The sequence below is a fragment of the Argentina silus genome (genome assembly GCF_951799395.1).
Source record: "Argentina silus genome assembly, chromosome: 14".
In the NCBI taxonomy this organism is placed as follows: Eukaryota; Metazoa; Chordata; class Actinopteri; order Argentiniformes; family Argentinidae; genus Argentina; species Argentina silus.
In genome coordinates this window covers 20,779,730-20,797,229 of record NC_139668.1, presented here as the reverse complement: position 1 = coordinate 20,797,229, position 17,500 = coordinate 20,779,730, and the positions used below count along the sequence as shown (strand labels likewise).

Below are 17,500 nucleotides of genomic sequence, written 5' to 3'. Positions count from 1 at the left end.
ATGTATATGTGTATGTGAATGTGTATAAATGTGTATGTGTGTGAATGTGTGAATGTGTGTGTGTGTGTGTGTGTGTGTGTGTGTGTGTGTGTGTGTGTGTGTGTGTGTGTGTGTGTGTGTGTGTGTGTGTGTGTGTGTGTGTGTGTGTGAGGACAACCTACCCAACACCTCTGGTGGTAAAGTTGTGATCTGGTTTCCAAACAGAGAAAGTTTTCTCAGGGCGTTCAGGAACCTGAGGACTGGTGGTATCTCCTCCAGGGCGTTGTTACCCAGGTTCAGCTCTGTCAGCTGGCAGACAGACGACAAAACACAGGACAAAACCACACACACTGTCAGGTCCTGATGGTGGCATGGCTGGTGGCTGCCAGCTGCCAACTAGGCTCTGCCAACTAGGCTCTGCCACCCACCGGAGAGCAGCTAGCTCGCTAGGAGTAAACCACACTAATGTACTCACATGTCGGAGCGACCGCACTTCTACCGGCAGAGTCGTCAGGAGATTATTATTCAACAGCAGTATCGACAGGTTAGTTAATCTGGAAACCGATTTGGGAACGCAGACCATTTTCTTTGAGCTCAGATTGAACGACTTTGAATCAGCCTTCAGAGCTCTGATGACCAGATTGTTGTTAGCCATTTAGCTAGCTGCTGCTCACCCACTCTCCCTGTCCCGTCACGTTCCCATGGAAACACGACGCTCTCCGACCGCGACGTCGGGTCCAGTTTACGACGCTACAGCGACATCCAGCGGCCGCGGCTGGACCTGCACCTCCCTCCAACCACCTTCATTCAGCAACATCTTTCAGAATCAGAATCACAATTCTTTTATTTGGCTGAGTATATTTGCACATACAGGAAATTGACTTGGTGAGGTTGGTGCATAGGACATAAAAAACTCACTGGTCTTAAGCATACATCCATCAAGCCTCCGTACTAACACTACACTTTCTTCTGAAACTCTTGTTATGTGTATTTTTTACTGTTACATTTGTATTGGTTATTATCTTAAGGGATACTAATACATTTACCAATTTACCTGTCGTCTGTTATACACTCACTGAACACTTTATTAGGAACACCTGTACACCTTCTCATGGTGGAGGAACACCTGTACACCTTCTCATGGTGGAGGAACACCTGTACACCTTCTCATGGTGGAGGAACACCTGGACACCTTCTCATGGTGGAGGTGGTGGAACACCTGTACACCTTCTCATGGTGGAGGTGGTGGAACACCTGTACACCTTCTCATGGTGGAGGAACACCTGTACACCTTCTCATGGTGGAGGAACACCTGGACACCTTCTCATGGTGGAGGTGGAGGAACACCTGTACACCTTCTCATGGTGGAGGTGGTGGAACGGTGTGGGGAATGTTTTCTTGGCACACTTTGGGCCTGTTAATACCAATCATTCATCTCTTGAATGCCACAGCCTATTTGAGTATTGTTGCTGACCATGTGCATCCCTTCATGGCCACAATTGACCCATCTTCTAATGGCTCCTTCCAGCATGATAATGCACCATGTAACAAAGCAAAAGTCATCTCAAACTGGTTTCATGAACATGACAATGAGTTCAGTGTTCTTCAGTTCTTCCCAGTCACCGGATCTGAATCCAATAGAACACCTTTGGGATGTGGTAGAACGGGAGATTCACAGCTTGAAAGACCTGAAAAATCTGCAGGAATTGCGTGATGCAATCATGTCATCATGGACCAGAATCTCAAAGGAATGTTTCCAACATCTTGTGGAATCAATGCCACGAAGAATTGAGGCTGTTTTGAGAGCAAAGGGAGGCCCGACCCAGTATTAGTATAGTGTTGTAATAAAGGGAGTATTACCCAGTATTAGTATAGTGTTGTAATAAAGGGAGTATTACCCAGTATTAGTATAGTGTTGTAATAAAGGGAGTATTACCCAGTATTACAATAGTGTTGTAATAAAGGGCTGGGTGAGTGTATGTACCTTTGCATGTGTTTAAATAATTGTTGAATAAAGATGTTTTTATTGGATTGTTGACCATTGCTGTATAGGACAACAGACATGGTGATGGGCCACCAACCAACCAACCCACCTACCCACCCACACCAATACCAACTAACCAACCAACCCACCCACCCACCAACCCACCCACACCAATACCAACCAACCCACCCACCAACCAACACCAATACCAACCAACCCACCTACCCACCCACACCAATACCAACTAACCAACCAACCCACCCACCCACCCACACCAATACCAACCAACCCACCCACCAACCAACACCAATACCAACCAACCCACCTACCCACCCACACCAATACCAACTAACCAACCAACCCACCTACCCACCCACACCAATACCAACTAACCAACCAACCCACCCACCCACACCAATACCAACCAACCCACCCACCAACCAACACCAATACCAACCAACCCACCCACCAACCAACACCAACCAACCCACCCACCCACCCACACCAACCCTGTTTGCTGTCTGAGGAGCCTCCAGAAGCCACTGCTTGTGTACAATTGTGTGTGCATGTCCATTCAATACACTCTTTCAGTGTGTGTGTGTGTGTGCATGTGTGAGAGAGTGTGAGAGTGATTGTGCTGATGATACTGGAGAGTAGATTAAGGAGAACAATGTTGCAAACACTTTTAAATATTTTATTGTGCACCACAATGTTGCCATCAGAATACACAGCCTGGATCTGGGCGTTCAAGAGGACCTCAGCCTTAAACCCAGGGTTAGGGTTAGGATTAGGGTTAGCCTAACCCTAACCCTAACCTCAGCCTTAAACCAGCAATGTTCAACACAACGCCTCTACTGCAACAGCACTGCTGCATCACGCGCTCCAGGTGAAGTGAGGTGGATTCAGGGAGACAAAACATTGACAACATTGCAGATAGAAAGGTAACGTATAGGCAGAGCTGACACCATTTCTATCTGAACATCCTTCTCTCCCCCTCTCTCTCTCTCTCTCTCTCTCTCTCTCTCTCTCTCTCTCATTGGCTAGCACGCTAGACAGGTAAACTGATGACACAGCAGGAAGTTAAATTATCTCATCATGGTTCCAGCCAATCCCAGGCTCAGCTCTCCTCCTCTGTGGCAGGTTCCTTCAGACGTTCTACTGAGTTGTAGTGTTCTCCCAGACCGTACGCATGGCGCATGTAGCTGAAACACAACCACATCATCAACACCATGGAGCTGAAACACAACCACATCATCAACACCATGGAGCTGAAACACAACCACATCATCAACACCATGGAGCTGAAACACAACCACATCATCAACACTGGCAGGCCGAATGAGTTCTTAATTGACCAGTCTGGGTAAATAAAGGTTAAATATAAATACTACATAAATAAATGAAGAATATTCATCATTCTAATAATGTGACATTAACACTGACTTACATCAGGGTGATGGGTGGCTGGGTGAACTCCTCTCCAATGGTGAGGGGGGGACAGTCGGCCTGGAGGACCTGGAGAGGCAGCTGGAGGACCTGAGACAGCGCTGTCAGCTGGGGGGGGGGGGCAGGAGCAGATTAGCCAGTGGTAATCTTGTAACCTGGTATTCAACACGTTTCTCAAATGACCTCTTGGCTGCTGTTACTCACATAGCATGGCCTGCTAGCATTGATGTGGCTGAGCCAACCAATAGAGAGCCTTCTAGACTTTTACCTGTGGCTGTTTCAACCAATAGGGAGCCTTCTAGTCTCTTACCTCCAGCTGTCCTCCCCAGACGGCCGTTTCTGCCACATCACTGCAGTACTTCTCAAACTCCTCTGGAGGAACGCACACGCACACGCGCAATGTTAGAATAAGTCAGTATTTCTACCTGACGATTCACAATTTGAAACACACACACACACAGACAGACAGACACACACACACACACACACACACACACACACACAGACAGACAGACACACACACAGACACACACACAGACAGACAGACAGCCAGACAGACAGACAGCCCCAGGGGTCTGGTCCTCACCAGGGGTGAACATGTCCCCAGTGGTGGTGTTGGTGAGGAAGGGGAGGAAGTTGTCCTGGTGGCCCCTCATGTGCTGAGCAGTGAGGCCGCGTAGCTCCATCAGACCCAGGGCCCCCCCCCCCTCCACCGCCCTGCGCTGGGCCAGCTGGTCCTCCACCGCCCGGTACAGGCAGTGGCCGTCCGAGGTGATGTCCCTGATCTGGAGCTGGCGCTGGGCCAGGGCGCGGGTCAGCGCCAGCCTCTCCTGGTGCCTCAGACCAGACAGGTTCTCCACCTCCGCCACGGCGATGCGGCTCTCCCTCGCCCTCGCTGCCGCCGCCTTCTTATCCTGCCAGGACACACGGGACATTCAGACAGTGTGTGTGTTTTTGTGTGTGTATGTGTGTGTGTGTGTGAGAGAGAGAGAGAGAGTGTGCATGTGTGAGAGAGAGAGAGAGTGTGTGTGTGTGTATGTGAGAGAGTGTGTGTGTGTGTATGTGTGTGTGTGAGAGAGAGAGAGAGAGAGAGAGAGTGTGCATGTGTGTGTGTGTGTGTGTGTATGTGTGTGTGAGAGAGTGTGTGTGTGTGTGAGAGAGTGTGTGTGAGAGAGTGTGTGTGCAGAGGGACAGACAGACAGACCCGTCTCTTCTGAGCCTTGGTGGTCCGTGACAGCTTGGCATCTTCCTCCTCCTCCTCCTCCTCTCTTTCCACCCCCAGATCCTCCACTCCGTTCACCACCTCCTCCACCTTACAGGAAGGGTTAAACATGTCAATCACCTGTGTCACCATGACACAGGTGACACAGGTATACACATACACATATACACACACACACACACACACACCTGTACTGTGTTGTGCACCTGTCTCCTGCAGATGGGCTGCCTAACCTGGCTCTCCTGAACCTCAACCACAACCACATCCAGGTCCTGCCCCCTGAGATCAGACGCTACCGCTCACCACTCATCATGGTGACACAGGTGATTGACATGACAACGTGGAACGTCACCAGGGAGACAAACACAGAGAAAAATGGAAATGAAAACGGTCATATCTGGCTGCTCCATGGACTCCACCAGCACACAGCGGAGGATTCCTCATTCTGTGGCTTCCTCCCCATCGTCCCGACAACGGAGACAGTGTGTACAACAATCACACAACACCATGACAACACCAATCTCTGGAGACAAACATAGCAGGCTTGTATAGAACGCTAATAAAGCTGAAAAACTATATAAATATAATAGGAATAAATCTTCTAACCTGCTCAGTTTTACACACCGTCTCTGTTTCTGGGAATCGCAAAATAATGAAGAATATTCCATTCTATTATGGTGGGAGTACATTTAGCAGCCAAATATGACCTTTTTCATGTCAGTTTTTGCGGCGCTGAACGTTTATTTGGGTCTCCAGTGATGTTCCACTTTACCAGGCAGACGGCAGGGATCCACCCCTGAGCCTTATATGGACTTCCTGCACCAACGAGGCAACCCTTATATGGATTTCCTGCCCCAACGAGGTAAACCTGTGGATCATTAGGCCACCAGGGCTGGGGGATAACAGAGGGAGCGGGAGGAAAAGGTATCTGTGTGATTACCACTGTGACCTGGACTGTAGGATTACCCCCACTGTGTATGGAACTGTTTTGGCTGAGGACTGCTTTTGGACTACCCCCAACGAACAAAGGACTCTGAGTAAGGATTGTGGACTTCAAATAGATAGCTGAACATCCCCCTCAGATGTAAATAACCCCTAATAAACTTCCCAATTGCATTAAAATTGTACTTTGTGTGTTTGTAATCAAACTTGGTGGCATGGAAACCCCACCCCCTTGAGTCTGTTACACGGGGTATAAACACACTAACACCGTGACAACTAGACTGGAGAGGACCTGCATCCCTCCAGGACCATCACAGCAGAACCCAATCAGGGAAATCAATCCCCGCCAAATGCGGGCAGATTTTGGCGTTGGCGGCTAAATCTGTAAATCTTAGAGCCACTTCGGCGAGGAACCAACAGAGGTTCAGGAAAACTACATTTCAGTTTAAAAACCAAACTGGTGCGTCCGCAACTCTGGTCACCGCTGATTCAACATCCTGCTGCTCCTGCCTCCTCCGGCTAACTGGAACATCTCCCTCATGCTTCTCCTGACTGTCAAACAAACCTGCGTACCCCCTCCCTCACCGCTCTCTCTTCCTCTGTCTTATCAGGGTTCAAACAAACCTGCGTACCCCCTCCCTCACCGCTCCCTCTCCCTCACCACTCTCTCTCCCTCACCGCTCTCTCTCCCTCACCGCTCTCTCTTCCTCTGTCTTATCCTCCCAACCCTCTGTTGAATCCTTCTCCCTTCGATCCACTGATGCAGCCTCCTCCACCCTCCTGTCCTCTCTTTCCTCATCCTTCGACTCTCTGTCCACTGACCTCAAGGCCAGCACGGTCCTCTTCACGCACTCCCTGGCTGTCTGAAACCCTGCAGGCTTGTAGAATAGGGCTCCGGGCAGCTGAGAGGAAATGGAGAAAAACTGGCCTCCCTGATGACCTAAAACCTCAACTCTCTCTCCTCCTCAAGTACACCTCCTCTGCATCAGCTGCTTAAAGCTTCTTACTACCATTCCAAAATTCAATCCTCTGCCTCTGACCCAAGGAAACTGTTCTCCACATTTTCCTCACTCCTCAACCCACCTCCCCCCCTTCTCCCTCCTCCCTGTCTGCGGATGACTTTGTCACCTACTTTGAAAAGAAGGTTGATGACATTAGCAGCTCTTTCTCTCTACCTCTCACCAACACTGCTACTTCTCCTCCCAAACCCACTGCACTACACTCGGTCTCTGGTTTATCAGCTCTTTCCCCCCTCTCTCCTGATGATATTCTAAAACTGGTCACATCCAAGCGGGCAATCACTACCTCCTTCAGAACAACCTCCTTGACCTTCACCAATCCGGCTTTAAGGCTGGGCACTCTACTGAGACTGCTCTCCTTGCTGTCACAGAGACCCTCTACTGAGACTGCTCTCCTTGCTGTCACGGAGGCCCTCCACTCTGCTGAGCTTCCTCCCTCTCCTCTGTTCTCATTCTTCTAGACCTGTCAGCTGCATTCAACACAGTAAACCACCCGATCCTTCTCTCCACCCTCTCAGAACTGGGCATCTCTGGCTCTGCACTCTCCTGGTTTGCATGGATCGCTGTCCTCTCCACGAGCCCTCACCACTGGGGTCCCCAGGGCTCTGTCCCTTGGCCCTTACTGTTCTCCCTCTATACCAAATCTCTTGGTTCAGTAATTTCCTCACATGGTTTCTCCCACCACAGCTACGCAGATGACACTCAACTCTTTCTCTCTTTCCCCCCTTCTGACTCACAGGTGGCAACACCTGCATGTCTTGCAGACATTTCCGCTTGGATGTCAGCCCACCACCTCAAGCTCAACCTTAACAAGACTGAGCTGCTCTTCCTCCCTGGGAAAGTCTGCCCTCTCCAAGACTTCTCCATCACAGTAGAGAACTCTACTGTGACCTCCTCCCAGACAGCCAAGAACCAAGTGATCCTTGACAACCACTTGTCCTGTGCGGCGAACATCACAGCGACAGCACACTCCTGTAGATTCTTCCTCTACAACATCAGAAGGATACGTCCATTCCTTACGAGAGAAGCAGCACAACTCTTGGTCCAGACACTTGTGATCTCTCGCCTTGACTACTGCAACGCACTCTTGGCCGGTCTCCCTGCCTCCTCCATCAGGCCTCCACAGCTCATCCAGAACGCCGCCGCCCGTCTGGTGTTCAATCTCCCCAAATTCTCCCATGTCACTCCCCTCCTTCACACCCTTCACTGGCTCCCGGTAGCAGCTCGCATCAGATTCAAGACCCTGGTGCTCGCCTACCGGGCAGCAAAGGGAACAGCCCCTCCCTACTTGCAAGCAATGGTCAAAACTCCTGCCCGATCACTCCGCTCTTCCACCTCGGCTGGCCGCCTGGCACTGCCGCCTCTACGTGGATGCAGCAGCCGCACGACTCGGTCACGGCTTTTCACTGTCCTGGCGCCCTGCTGGTGGAACGAGCTTCCCACTGCTGTCATGACTGCAGAGTCAGTAACAATCTTCCGCCGCAGATTGAAGACCCATCTCTTCAGGCTACATCTTAACATGCCCTCCTAAAGAGCTCTTCATCCCCACTACCCCCCTATGCAAGTTTCTCTCCTGAAAATAAATTTAAAAAATAAAAAAATCTTCCTTCTTCTAGCATTGTGACTGCCTATGGCCCCTGGTCCTACCCTAGATTACTTTATCTTATGATGACTGATGGATAGGTGATTCACTTACTTAAACAAATGTATTTGTTGTAAGTCGCTTTGGATAAAGGCATCTGCTAAATGCCATAAATGTAATGTAAATGTAAAGGTAAATGTAAATGCTTGTATCTTCCACGTGGGAGAGCCGGGTTCGAGCCTCCCGCCACGCAGACAGGAGTTACCTTGCTCTCGTCTCCCGTGGCGTCCAGCTGCTGGACCTCCTCCCGGTGTCTCTGACACATGTCAGCCTCCATCTTAGCCACCTCCTCCACCAGCTGCTTCCTCCTCTTCTTGTCGTTCTTAGGGACGGCATTTTTCATGCTCTGGATTTTACCTGGGAAAAAACACAGAAGATGATGGTTCAGACCAGAGTGTGTGTGTGTGTGTGTGTGTGTGTGTGTGTGTGTGTGTGTGTGTGTGTGATTGAGAGCCTCTGTGGATGTGTGTGTGTGTCTCTGTGGATGTGTGTGTGTTGTGTCTACCATTCATGCCATAGCTACAGCATAGCACTGATATGAATGGGGTACATACTAACAGTAATAATGTGTGTACCATGCGCCAGCGGCTATCGATGTAGTTAAGAGTAGCTAGTATAAGGATCTCTGGAGTGGGTAGACAGCTTCTGGTTACCCTGCAGATCCTTTTTCTCTCTCCGGTGCTGCTTCGCTAAGGCCTCCTGCGCCGTTTCCACCTCCTCCATGGCTGCGCTCGTCTCCTACAAACCCCGCACTGTCCACTTGGATTGCATCAGAATTATTCTCATATGAAAGATAACATTGATTGTTGGGAGACGGTCGCTGTCCATTAAAACGTGCTGGCCGCCATATTTCCTGTCACCGAAACATCGCGATGATCATCGGTTCATGATGAGTGTCTTTGTTTGATTGGTTATGTCTTTTCTCGTACCGATGTGTTGTCATGAATTAGACATTCCATCTAAAAATCTGGAATACGTTTTTATTATTTTTTTTACATCAATATTTCATCAAAGTATTTCCCATAACGCGTTGAAACTTTGGTCACTCGATCAACGATACCGGGGATTTGGTGATGACGAGGAACACGCAAGGGAAGCGTCTTCTAATCCAGAATCCATAAGACCTAAACTACATCTCCCAGAAACACTTTCGCGTTTGGAGACTGGGGCTCTGCATCGAGCGCCGAATAATCGACACTTCTAATCGAGCGATATTTGGAGGTGATTGTGGTGTGAAAAATAAAGACAAATATCTGCTGTATAGTTTTCATGTTCAAAACGTAGACGCTATACACTTCCTTGGTTACACCCCAAACGTGTCAAGGGTGGGAAGAAGCTGATATGTGCTTATTAACAACATGTGTCTCTCTCTGACCCTACACATCCCCATCCTTCTGGAAACAAGTGAAGCCCCAGGGATGCTTTTCTCTCGTTGCTAGTCAGTCAAATCCAACGCTATTATCTTGCCGAATTAAAATTGTCTTGTAGAATTAGAATTTTACTTTTTCCAATATGATTATAACTTGATTCTCCATCATCACCCAGGTCAGCTGAATGTTGTATGACCCTTAGACCTTCTGCTCTGGTACCACATCATCCTAGACCTTCTGCTCTAGTACCACATCATCCCGAAGGGAGAAAACCGAATATCCACCGAATATCCAACATAAAACTATCTTTACCTCGGTCAGCTGCTGCTGGTGCACCAGAGGAGGCCTCAGTGTCCATACTGACCATCCATTTTACATTTGACGTCATTACAATAAGTACATTTGTTTGAAGTAAGTGAATCACTGATTCAACAGTCATCGTAAGTAAACCTTCCATAAGAACAAGTGACATCAGCAGTCACAGTGCTTCTTTGATTCCAACTATTCCTCCCTGGACTGCTCCTCTGTATGTCCAGTCACAGCAGAGCTCCAGAGTGATTAAGACCATTCAACTAATTTATCCAGGATTATCATAATGACTTAGAGATGGGTCTACATTAATAAGGCCTCCATAAGCTGTATCAACACTGCCTATTGGCTTACCCAATATCCTGTTAGAGAGGCCATGGGTGTCACCTTGGAATCAAACATATCAAATGTTAGACCACGTACATCGCATACAACCGGAAGTGATACAGTGAAATGGTTGCTTAAACAACAATCAAACTAATCAACAGTACAACATGATATAGTAATAATAAAACAATGACATTAGTAGTGAAGGGTGCAGTGTCTTATTACCAACCAGGGAGATGATTCTGGTGTATCACCAGACTACTGTCTTATTACCAACCAGGGAGATGATTCTGGTGTATCACCAGACTACTGTCTTATTACCAACCAGGGAGATGATTCTGGTGTATCACCAGACTACTGTCTTATTACCAACCAGGGAGATGATTCTGGTGTATCACCAGACTACTGTCTTATTACCAACCAGGGAGATGATTCTGGTGTATCACCAGACTACTGTCTTATTACCAACCAGGGAGATGATTCTGGTGTATCACCAGACTAGTGGCTGAATGATTCTGTTTCTCAACAATACAATAACAACAGAGCCGTTCTTAGAATCTTTGATTCCGTTCCGTTCTATTCCAAATACCATCACAGTGAATCGAGAATGTAAGCCCACTAGGTCTGGGGGAGGGGGGGGGGGGGGGGGTCTGCATTCCCCTACTCACTCCTCCCCGCCCCGGTGACGTCTTTAGCTCCACCTCCGGGGAACTGGCCGCGCCGGGGACGGAGCAGTAGACCCGAGCCTCTCCCGAGGAAGGACGCGCCGCCGCCGTTGTTGTTGTTTATTCGTCCTGTTTCGGCTGAAGCGCTGTCGACATGGCCTCCGATGGCATGGACGAGAGGTCCCCGCTGCTGTCGGCACCGAACTCGGGGAGCGTCACGCCCACGGCCCCGCCGTACCTGCAGGAGGCCGGTCCGAGAGGTAAACCGACCCGTGGGCAGACCCATACACCCTGGGTGCTGAATCATTTTGGGCGTGTTGTGTTGAGCAATGTTTTGCATGGTGCGTGAATGGTATCGGACAAGGGCATCAGTATGAAATCAACCGGACCTTTAGACGTGAAACGGTGCCGCTGTTAGCGTTGTGGGCCAGCAGCAGCAGCAGGCCTGGGAGTGTGTGGACGGACATTCCTGCTGCTCGCTGCTGCAGAAATACCCGCATCACGACCCGGTTTTGCTGGGCTGTGTTTTGCAATCAGACTGATGTTTCCACAAAAGAATGATTCGCCGTGATTCGAGATGGACACGAAATGATCCCTCACTGAGGATCGATGATATGATTTCGATCAGCTGCGAATGCTGATGAAGCACTGGGTGAAAACGACAGCGTAGATCTCTGGTTTATTTGGATCGAATCAATAACGTAAATATTTCACACTCCTTCATTGTTGTTTACCTTATGGACAGCCATAGGCTGTATTCAAACGTTTTTCATATTCAGAGAATACAGACCCACCTAGCCCTAACCCTGACCTAGCCCTAACCCTGGCTGCCTGCTCCTAGACACACAGCAGGGACTACTAACCCTAACCCATATTTAGAGAATACAGACCCATCTGTGTTTAATTCTATTGGATCTGTATTGCAATGTTATTGTCAAGTCTCGTTGATTTGTCATTACATTGAATACAAGTCTAAACACAACGCCATGCCTGAAGCGGAGCAGAACAGCATCAATCACCAACAACAGAATGAACAGGGAGAACACCTCCCCAGCACTTTATACACACCACATCCACTCACCCACTGTATTACAACACTATACTAATACTGGTAATACTCCCTTTATTACAACACTATACTAATACTGGTAATACTCCCTTTATTACAACACTATACTAATACTGGTAATACTCCCTTTATTACAACACTATACTAATACTGGTAATACTCCCTTTATTACAATACTATACTAATACTGGGTAATACTCCCTTTATTACAACACTATACTAATACTGGGTCGGGCCTCCCTTTGCTCTCAAAACAGCCTCAATTCTTCGTGACATTGAATCCACAAGATGTTGGAAACATTCCTTTGAGATTCTGGTCCATGATGACATGATTGCATCACGCAATTCCTGCAGATTTTTTAGGTGCACTTTCAAGCTGTGAATCTCCCGTTCTACCACATCCCAAAGGTGTTCTATTGGATTCAGATCCGGTGACTGGGAAGGCCACTGAAGAACACTGAACTCATTGTCATGTTCATGAAACCAGTTTGAGACGACTTTTGCTTTGTTACATGGTGCATTATCATGCTGGAAGGAGCCATTAGAAGATGGGTCAATTGTGGCCATGAAGGGATGCACATGGTCAGCAACAATACTCAAATAGGCTGTGGCATTCAAGAGATGATTGATTGGTATTAACAGGCCCAAAGTGTGCCAAGAAAACATTCCCCACACCGTTCCACCACCTCCACCATGAGAAGGTGTACAGGTGTTCCACCACCTCCACCATGAGAAGGTGTACAGGTGTTCCTCCACCATGAGAAGGTGTACAGGTGTTCCTCCACCATGAGAAGGTGTACAGGTGTTCCTCCACCATGAGAAGGTGTCCAGGTGTTCCTCCACCATGAGAAGGTGTACAGGTGTTCCTCCACCATGAGAAGGTGTACAGGTGTTCCTCCACCATGAGAAGGTGTACAGGTGTTCCACCACCTCCACCATGAGAAGGTGTACAGGTGTTCCTCCACCATGAGAAGGTGTACAGGTGTTCCACCACCATGAGAAGGTGTACAAGTGTTCCTAATAAAGTGTTCGGTGAGTGTACATACAGTATAATCAGTAACAGTAAAAATAATAAAATAAAATATACAGGATTATTATAGCAGCAGAAGAGGGAGTAAAGTGTAGAGTGTGAAGTGTAGAGTGTGAAGTGTAGAGTGTGAAGTGTAGAGTGTGAAGTGTAGAGTGTGAAGTGTAGAGTGTAATGTTAATGGGCAGTGTCACTGAGCAGGAAGGTATAGTCAGATGGGCAGGGGGGGGGCTGAGGTGTATTCCGGGGGGAATACATCCCCCCAATTCTAATGGCCTGAGGGTAGAAACCTGTTGGACTGGGACTGGTTGGACTGGGACTGGTTGGTCTGGGACTGGTTGATCTGGAACTGGTTGGTCTGGGACTGGTTGGTCTGGGACTGGTTGGACTGGGACTGGTTGATCTGGGACTGGTTGGTCTGGGACTGGTTGGTCTGGGACTGGTTGATCTGGAACTGGTTGGTCTGGGACTGGTTGGTCTGGGACTGGTTGGACTGGGACTGGTTGATCTGGGACTGGTTGGTCTGGGACTGGTTGGTCTGGGACTGGTTGGACTGGGACTGGTTGGTCTGGGACTGGTTGATCTGGGACTGGTTGGTCTGGGACTGGTTGGTCTGGGACTGGTTGGTCTGGGACTGGTTGATCTGGGACTGGGACTGGTTGGTCTGGGACTGGTTGATCTGGGACTGGGACTGGTTGGTCTGGGACTGGTTGGTCTGGGACTGGTTGGACTGGGACTGGTTGATCTGGGACTGGTTGGTCTGGGACTGGTTGGTCTGGGACTGGTTGGACTGGGACTGGTTGGTCTGGGACTGGTTGATCTGGGACTGGTTGGTCTGGGACTGGTTGGTCTGGGACTGGTTGGTCTGGGACTGGTTGATCTGGGACTGGGACTGGTTGGTCTGGGACTGGTTGGTCTGGGACTGGGACTGGTTGATCTGGGACTGGTTGGTCTGGGACTGGTTGATCTGGAACTGGTTGGTCTGGGACTGGTTGGTCTGGGACTGGTTGGACTGGGACTGGTTGGACTGGGACTGGTTGATCTGGGACTGGTTGATCTGGGACTGGGACTGGTTGATCTGGGACTGGTTGGTCTGGGACTGGTTGGACTGGGACTGGTTGGTCTGGGACTGGTTGGACTGGGACTGGGTGGTCTGGGACTGGTTGGACTGGGACTGGTTGGTCTGGGACTGGTTGATCTGGGACTGGGACTGGTTGGTCTGGGACTGGTTGGTCTGGGACCGGGACTGGTTGGACTGGGACTGGTTGGTCTGGGACTGGTTGGACTGGGACTGGGACTGGTTGGTCTGGGACTGGTTGATCTGGGACTGGTTGGTCTGGGACTGGTTGGACTGGGACTGGTTGGTCTGGGACTGGTTGGACTGGGACTGGGTGGTCTGGGACTGGTTGGACTGGGACTGGTTGGTCTGGGACTGGTTGATCTGGGACTGGGACTGGTTGGTCTGGGACTGGTTGGTCTGGGACCGGGACTGGTTGGACTGGGACTGGTTGGTCTGGGACTGGTTGGACTGGGACTGGGACTGGTTGGTCTGGGACTGGTTGGTCTGGGACTGGTTGGACTGGGACTGGTTGGACTGGGACTGGTTGGTCTGGGACTGGTTGGTCTGGGACTGGTTGGACTGGGACTGGTTGGTCTGGGACTGGTTGGACTGGGACTGGTTGGTCTGGGACTGGGTGCTTCGGTACCGCCTTGCTGTAGCAAGATAACACTGCTGGGGTCACATGGTCACATGGGGTCACATGGTTGCCTCTGGGCCTCCTAGTGTTCTGCTGTCGGACAGCTGAGTCCTCCTGAGCATATAGCACATCTAACCCTAACCCTAACCCATGTAGCACATCTAACCCTAACCCATGTAGCACACCTAACCCTAACCCTAACCCATGTAGCACATCTAACCCTAACCCATGTAGCACACCTAACCCTAACCCTAACCCATGTAGCACACCTAACCCTAACCCTAACCCATGTTGCACACCTAACCCTAACCCTAACCCATGTAGCACATCTAACCCTAACCCATGTAGCACACCTAACCCTAACCCTAACCCATGTAGCACATCTAACCCTAACCCATGTAGCACATCTAACCCTAACCCATGTAGCACACCTAACCCTAACCCTAACCCATGTAGCACACCTAACCCTAACCCATGTAGCACACCTAACCCTGACCCATGTAGCACACCTAACCCTAACCCTAACCCATGTAGCACATCTAACCCTAACCCTAACCCATGTAGCACATCTAACCCTAACCCTAACCCATGTAGTACACCTAACCCTAACCCATGTAGCACATCTAACCCTAACCCATGTAGCACACCTAACCCTAACCCTAACCCATGTAGCACATCTAACCCTAACCCATGTAGCACACCTAACCCTAACCCATGTAGCACACCTAACCCTAACCCATGTAGCACACCTAACCCTAACCCATGTAGTACATCTAACCCTAACCCTAACCCATGTAGCACACCTAACCCTAACCCATGTAGTACAGCTAACCCTGACCCATGTAGTACACCTAACCCTAACCCATGTAGTACACCTAACCCTAACCCATGTAGCACACCTAACCCTAACCCATGTAGTACATCTAACCCTAACCCTAACCCATGTAGCACACCTAACCCTAACCCATGTAGTACACCTAACCCTAACCCTAACCCATGTAGCACACCTAACCCTGACCCATGTAGCACATCTAACCCTAACCCATGTAGCACATCTAACCCTAACCCATGTAGCACATCTAACCCTAACCCATGTAGCACATCTAACCCTAACCCATGTAGCACACCTCTGAAGCCCAGCTGGGTGGATCCCTGTGCAGCGTTAGGGTTAGGGTTAGGTAGATAGATGATACAGCTGATCCCTGTGCAGCGTTAGGGTTAGGGTTAGGTAGATAGATGATACAGCTGATCCCTGTGCAGCGTTAGGGTTAGGGTTAGGGTTAGGTAGATAGATGATACAGCTGATCCCTGTGCAACGTTAGACTGTCAATCAATCTGGAGAATATTGTCCCATTGACTGCGTTCACATGACAGGGCCTGCAGCTCTCACCAGCTGAGTTCTCCTGCAACCTTCTCCTGCAACCGCCACCTTCCTCTTCAGATTTTACCCTGCAATCACTATCACCATCATCATCACCATCATCATCATCACCATCATCATATCATCATCATCACCATCATCATCATACCATCATCATCATACCATCACCATCATCATCATCATCATCATATCATCAGTGATTAAAGCTGGCAGGCATTGACTATCTATCCCTCATGAGGACTGGATTGTTGATTGTTGATTGTTGATTGTTGATTGAGACGTGGAATCATTGCAAACATTCCAAACGAGGGAGATTGTTGTTTCTAGTGGTCAAGTCAGATGTCTCTGCTTCTGTGATGAGTCAAGTTTAAGACTAGTGTGTCTGTGATGTAGCTCTGTAGTAATGCATGGTGTTCTATTACTCACTATTCAAGCTAAAGCCCTTTTAAGTGTCTGCCTCTAGCCTATACAGGTTTGACCTTGTGATGTCTCTCCCTCTCTCTCTCTCTCTCCCTCTTTCTCTCTCTCTCTGTCTCTCTCTGTCTCTCTCTCTCTCTCTCTCTCTCTCTCTGTCTCTGTCTCTCTCTCTCTCTTTGTCTCTCTCTCTCTCTCTCTCTCTCTCTCTCTGTCTCTCTCTCTCTCTTTCTCTCTGTCTCTCTCTCTCTCTCTCTCTCTCTCTCTCTCTCTCTCTGTCTCTCTGTCTCTCTCTCTCTCTCTCTCTCTCTACTCCGGGGAGGTGATTTGATTGATGTTCTTCAAATGCAGAGAAAAGGATCAGTAGCACTTTAGGCTGATGAATCAACTCTCAGTTTCCATCCTGTAAACCTGCAGGCGACTAGAACCTCCCCCAGAGCCAGCCGATTGGTCAGGACTTCCCCCAGAGCCAGCCGATTGGTCAGGACCTCCCCCAGAGCCAGAGGGGCGAGGGAGGGGGGTGGTGGGGGTGAGGGGGGTGGTGGGGGTGTCTGAATTTGAGGAGTGAGTTTACCATCTCAACTCGGGTTGCACAAACACCTTTAATCTGATGTGAAATCCATATTTCACTACTGGATCAACAGTAAACATGTTGGCTGTAAGGTCCTCTACCAGAGCAGGGCAGGCATTCCCTAAACCACCTCAGAGAACTTTCTGGCCTTGTTCATTATTCCCAAACCCAGATTATGGGTTAATTCTGTTTCCATGGGTGTGTTGGAGTACGGGTTCTATCAGACACAGTGAGCGGATTAGCGGAGGCCACAGAGGACAGATGAAATGGTTGTTCAGGAGTTAGTCTGTTGTTATTCTGTTGTTCGGTGAGGTGAGGTGAACTGCAGGAATAGAATCGACAACTATTTAAACGTCCTCAGAGGAGAATCACAACTCACCTGCAGCTGAGAACACAGCAGAGACTGAGCTTGTTTCTACTGTGACATCACACCCAC

The 17,500-nt window shown here is 49.2% G+C and overlaps 3 protein-coding genes across 4 annotated transcripts in view; all 3 read right to left on the bottom strand.

The window, feature by feature from the left end:
- Positions 1-634, bottom strand: part of lrrc69 (leucine rich repeat containing 69) — a gene marked incomplete at both ends in the record, with an annotated part of 3,689 nt that extends 3,055 nt beyond the window's left edge. Inside the window, 2 exons of the mRNA XM_083684276.1 lie at positions 162-288; positions 455-634. Coding sequence (XP_083540402.1) covers positions 162-288; positions 455-634 — 307 coding nt within the window. The remainder of the gene's footprint in view (positions 1-161; positions 289-454) is intronic.
- Positions 635-2,641: 2,007 nt separating this feature from the next.
- Positions 2,642-9,119, bottom strand: otud6b (OTU deubiquitinase 6B). 2 transcript variants are annotated; one of them, XM_083684781.1, is made up of 7 exons: positions 8,888-9,119; positions 8,440-8,591; positions 4,614-4,721; positions 3,996-4,323; positions 3,720-3,781; positions 3,411-3,517; positions 2,642-3,165 (listed from the first exon to the last, which is right to left on the bottom strand). In XM_083684781.1, the coding sequence occupies exons 1-7, from the start codon at positions 8,955-8,957 to the stop codon at positions 3,081-3,083; spliced, it is 912 nt and encodes a 303-aa protein (XP_083540907.1). In that variant the 5' UTR covers positions 8,958-9,119; the 3' UTR covers positions 2,642-3,080. The 2 variants fall into 2 exon arrangements, with proteins under 2 accessions (XP_083540907.1, XP_083540908.1); XM_083684782.1 differs by having other exon boundaries at positions 8,810-8,948.
- Positions 9,120-11,025: 1,906 nt separating this feature from the next.
- The window catches only part of LOC310814776 (focal adhesion kinase 1-like), a gene marked incomplete at its 3' end in the record, with an annotated part of 27,112 nt that continues 20,637 nt past the window's right edge, over positions 11,026-17,500 (bottom strand). Inside the window, exons 6-7 of the mRNA XM_083684275.1 lie at positions 13,307-13,575; positions 11,026-11,143 (exon numbers count right to left, since the gene is read on the bottom strand). Coding sequence (XP_083540401.1) covers positions 11,026-11,143; positions 13,307-13,575 — 387 coding nt within the window. The remainder of the gene's footprint in view (positions 11,144-13,306; positions 13,576-17,500) is intronic.